Genomic DNA, 5,724 nt, shown 5'->3' on the forward strand with positions numbered 1-5,724 from the left:
AAATAAAAAGTCTTAAAATTAATATTGTATGACTTTATAAGACTTTATAAATATAATTTTATAATGTAATATTTATATATAATTTATATATGTAAATTATGCTTAAATATATAACATAAAGTAATTATTTATATTAAATTTATATATAAACTAATTTTTTATTAAATATAAATTAAAATCAAAGATTAGAGATATTTAAATTTAAAATTTAAAATTAGTAATTATTTAAATTTAAATATATAACATAAATATAATAATTATTTATATTTAATTTTAAAATTATGTAATATACTGTATATGTATGACTTTTATTTATTTTTAATCTCAAAATTCTTAAAATTATGAAATTTTTAAGATTAAATTGGCATCATCATTATTTTAATTTTATTAATTTTTTATAATATTTTTAATTATTACATCATCCGGTTCGACCCTGGTTCGACCGGTCGAATCGTGAACCTCTCATTCTTTCAGTTCATTGTCCGGTCCGATTTTCACAACTTTGATTTTTTTAAAGTATAGTCTTCCCTCCAACCATCTCAATCTTATAAAAAAGGGCTTAAGAGACATATCTTAAACTTCAGACCATTTTCACCCCTTACAATGACCTCATACTTAGAGCTTCTCACTTATTCTTAATACTTATTGTTCCTGCTAGCAGAGTCGTTAAGTGTTTCTTACAGATAAATTTGAATCCAATTAACCATTTCCAAGTGTTAGAGACCTAAAGATTAAAATAGCTGAAGTGCCATCATGTATTTAATTTTTTCTACCCACTTAAATAAATTTCTCTGGCAGCCTATTTATTCTACTTGAAAGAAAGCTAAAAACTGAATAGGAAAGTTCTGTTACTTCCCTTCTTCCTGTCTGTTCTGCTCAAATGCCTCTACATGCTCTCATAAAATAATCAAATATAATGAATGCGAATGAATTTATGTCATCATGCGTATGTAGTATATATCATATTAACTATTTATTTACTTAAAAAATAAATATTTTTTTCATAAAATATTTATATTTCTTATAAATCTCCTAATATCACTTTATTTCATTCTATTTACATATCTAATCCCTAAAATATTAATATTACATGTCTATCAGTTAAATACAGCTTTAATATCAAATATATCACTCATATAATTCATTTCTATATTTCATTCTATGCACCAAAATTTGTTTAATGGATGGTAATCATGCAATATAAATATTTTATATGTATGTAAATGCCCTTAAATTTAATTATTTTATCTTCAAAATACTTACGAAAATTATTTATTTTAATTATCTTCATTTTTTAAAAAAATTAAAATCGCCGCTGATAAAGGTTGAAATTCAGAGAAAAGTACAACCCCTACGTGTTCCGGGCGGAATATTTATGACCCCACCGGATTCATTGTGAATCGAAGTTGTCTATCAAAGCCAGCGGTTGTATTTTACCTACTTTTGAGGTGCTACATTAATTCAATTGAAAATCATAATGATTATTTCATTATAATTATATTTGTGTTAAATTAATGTCCTTTTTAAATCTATTCAGATTCAAAGGAGAAGTGTTGGGTTGCCATCTCAAAGACGGCAAATTATTACGTCCGGTGTTCGGATTCGTCCGAACACCAATCTAGACGCAACACATCGTCAAAATACATCGGGACCCAGTATATTCGAGTGACGTGGCACATCTGAATTGGGTGTCTTGACGTATTAAATCGCCCAGAAAGAGCTATTAAAAAATTATCCCAAATAAATCTATAAATAGTGCCGATAAGATTTAGAAATTATAAAAAGATGCGAGTAAAAAAGTGTGATTATAATAGTAAGTATCTAAATAAATAAATATATTGAACAACTTCAAAATAATTATTTAGAAGAAATGAAATTTTAATTATTTTATTTTTTTTAAAACAATGAGATTATGAATATTTTTATAACTACATAGAAAATATTGCTAAGTCAACGCATTTATTAAATTTAGTTGGCAAATTTGAGTTAGAAGATGGTCCCCTTTTAAACCAACAAATGCAAGCCATAATTATTGGGCCCCTATATTATATTGATTACTGAAGTCGGTGGTTCTTTTTTCCAACTGCATGAACTTAAGTAGCCATATAATTTGTTAGTACCATATCAGTATGAGTTTGAGAGCTTATTAATTATATTTACTATGCATGCAATATGAATGCAAGGAAGTGATAATATTAATAAGATTTTATTTGGAATAATTTTCTTATTATTTTATAGAGTAATTTTTTAATTATTACAAAAATTTCTAATTTTAGAATTTTTTTAATAAAAAAGTTGTTTTAGAAATGAATAAGAAAACTGATCCAAACAAAGACTTCATTTGGGCTGGTTTCTTACTGCTACTGAAAATAACTTTTTAGTACAAACATTTTAATTTTTTTACTAAAAAGTTGTTTTAAGAAGCAGTAAGAATGTCATCTCAAACGAAGTCAAAGTCATAGAGTGATATGTTGCAACAATTTATATAAATAAAAAATAGTTTTATTTCAAATATTTTTGATTGATTTTATAAATTTCTCACATACATAGCATTAGAATTCAAAGGTTTCTAATTTATATATTTAACATCTAAATTTCATTATTCTACTCGTTAAACACTTAAAATTTAATAAAAATAGTACTTAAATTATCCCTAAACGCCATCCAAATTCGTATCCTCTTGTATTGCGTATGTTTGAACGTTGCCGATGCTGTTGTCGTCGCCACCTTTGCTTGTACCCAGTCTCGTTGCTCTCGTCGCATGCCATTAGATGAAGCTCCCTAGAGAAAGACATCAACGATACTAGTGCAGCGAAAAAGAAGTCGTGATGGAGCTTGCTTGTGCAAGACATCGACGACACTTACGTAGAAAGTCGTGCTAGGGCAAGGCATCCATGGCGTCGATGCACGAAATTGCAATCTAGCTCATTAGGGCAACCTAACATACTTAAGGTGTTTTATCATATAAATATTTAATTTTAGATTATTAAATATATGAATAAAAAATGTATATATAAAATCACCTAAGATTAAATGTCTTATATGTTGAATGTAAGGAGTAGTACATAATTGATGTGATTTAATATAAATATTAATTATCGACAATAAAATCATATCTAAAATACTCAGTACCCCGAATATATTTGTTTGCCCCTCCATGCTCAATAACTGTACATTCGTAATGAAATATGGGCCCTTATCTAACAATATTTAATGATTTGACAGCTAATCTAGTTTTTAGCCTTCAACAATTTTTTAATAAAAATATAAATATATCGAGAAAAATTAGATTAGAGTATTTAATTTACATAAATATTATGGTTTTAAAATTATTTTAATTAAAATAATTTCAATTTTTTATGTCTCGTCGCAAATAATTATTTTGTTATAGTATTTTTGATACTTTTTAATTTTGAAAATTATTTACTTTTTTGAGCATATTTTATTTAAAAATTAAATACTTGATTATTTAATTATTTTTTTATTAATTAAATTTAGGTTATTGCTTGTCTTGTTTTAATTAAACAATAGTTATGCAGCTAATGGGAACCCATAATTTGTTATCAGTCATCGATCAAATATATAACGGCAGGCCATAAAATTGCCTTTGGAGATAAAAATGAGTGATTGTGTTTTTTTGAACGGAAATGTTTCCTTTCTCTTAATGCTTTCGAATTTTAAAAGCTTATATTAGCTTTATACTATAAAATTTAGGTTTCTTCTGGAACTAACTTCTTCTAATTTTTAAAATCTATTTTTTATACAAAAAATTTTAAAAAATAGTATGAAATTATTTCAAATAAAATCTTAATAATATGACTTTAAAATTATTATTAAAATTTATTAAGAAAGATCCTACATAAATCATTGACAAGATGGACTTAAATATCATTGAAGTTATGTTAAAATTATTGAACATATAATAATAATAATAATAAAATATAAAAGCTTTAAATAATATTAATTTATTATATTTGTGTTATTCGAAAAAATACTCTTTTATGAATCTCATGTTAACATGTCAATACTAATATTAAATTTAAAAATTAAAAATCATGTCGTGCACACATTAAATATGAATATCTATTTAATATCCATCATGGTATTTTTTTCTAACTTAAGCCATAGACTAATAATTAGATTCTACCAACTAATTAAAATAATATATCACAAAAGAGACACGCATCGAATATTATGATGATTTTTTGCCATGCACCCCACCAAAATTTCGTTATTTGATTTGCTTTGGCATCCATTGTCTTTTCCTTTGCACTTTTAACCTTATAATCTTTTTTTTTTACTTATTATATTTGAATATTTTGTAATAGTTTTATGTTTTAATATTCTGAACTAAAAATTTTAAATTCTAACATTAAATTCTTGCTATTTAATCAAATTAATATAAATTTCGAATTTTATTGATTACGACGTCCATAATCTTCAATTATAGACTTCCCCTAATTATTTTTTATTTTATTTTAATTTCATTATATTTTTTAATTAGACTTTATAGACTTCCATTAAAAGTCTTAATTAAGCTGAGTAGTCTAAGTGAAAATAAATCTTAATAGTTGACCAGTTAACAACAAAATAACGCAGCCTTACCTCATAAATTTTAATAATTGAATATTAAAAGTCATAAAAAATAATAAATGACTATGAAATAGCTCATATGAGCTGAGATTTATAATTTTGCATATATTTATAATAATACAGATAAAAAAATCAGGATCAATTAATACCAATCAATCTGTCGGCTAAAACGAATAGAATTATCGGCACGAATCTTAATGTAAAAGAAAGGTGGTTCAGAAGGCGTACCAGGACTTCGGAGGTGGCGTTATCGAGACCCGTTCCAGCAGAAGCGAAGCAAACGGCAGTTGCAAAGTCCTTTATGGTTCGGGTCGGGTCGAGAAAAGCCGGCACTTCCGGCCCAAGGCCGAGCCCTTCAGCAATAAAGTCCGTCGCGAGCCGGCCATTGCAGAACCGCCCCGTCGGCTTTCCGGTGATGAAATCACGGCCATAAGGGAGAAAATCGCTCTTCAGCGTCGTCTTGATGCCGTTATTGTTCCCGGTATCAACTGTGGAGTCGCCGAAAACTATAACGGCCGGAATGCGACTCCGAGCTGAAGAAGCCAAGCAAATTGCAGAGAGGTAGAAGAAGGGAGAGACGAGGTGAAGGAAGTGAGGCGCCATTAATGGAGGTGGAAGGAGCTAGCAAGAAAGCTTCTGTCTTGCAAGTTTAAATAGGCCAAGTGAAGAAGAGTAATAATAAGAGTCATAGAAAATTATGAGTAGTGATGGCGGGGGGAAAGGTGGGAGAGGGTTCATTGTCATGGGTTTTTGGTAGGTTGGTGTTTTAGTGAGGGATTTAATGGCCGCAAATGCTTTATTTGAGAAATAATGTTAAGGTAAAAACTAAAAAGTAGCAGAGAAGCGCAAAGACTCGCAAAAACAAAAGTTTGTGAAGAAATTATTTTACTGTTTTGAGGATTTCAATGCTTTATTTTAGTTAGCGCCTTTCCCATGTTTCCCGTTTATGGTTCGGTTGGATGCATGGAATGGGTATTATTAATGGCCATTGCAGATTCCATGGGATGTTTTAAGAAGGGGTGACAATATAGGTGGCTAATTATGCATAACTTGAGAAATTATTCAATATGGAGTTTGGACGAGAAGAATCTAAATATTATGTATAAATAATATGTAAAAAAAATAATATAT

The 5,724-nt window shown here is 27.9% G+C and overlaps 1 protein-coding gene across 1 annotated transcript in view; it reads right to left on the bottom strand.

The window, feature by feature from the left end:
• LOC110116640 (GDSL esterase/lipase At4g26790) overlaps positions 1–5,340 on the bottom strand; it is a 23,361-nt gene extending 18,021 nt beyond the window's left edge. The window contains exon 1 of the mRNA XM_020850304.2: positions 4,822–5,340. Within this exon, the coding sequence (XP_020705963.1) occupies positions 4,822–5,196 (375 nt within the window). The 5' untranslated portion in view covers positions 5,197–5,340. The remainder of the gene's footprint in view (positions 1–4,821) is intronic.
• Positions 5,341–5,724: the final 384 nt, after the last annotated feature.

Source organism: Dendrobium catenatum, unplaced genomic scaffold (genome assembly GCF_001605985.2).
Source record: "Dendrobium catenatum unplaced genomic scaffold, ASM160598v2 original_scaffold_169934, whole genome shotgun sequence".
NCBI classification, from domain to species: Eukaryota; Viridiplantae; Streptophyta; class Magnoliopsida; order Asparagales; family Orchidaceae; genus Dendrobium; species Dendrobium catenatum.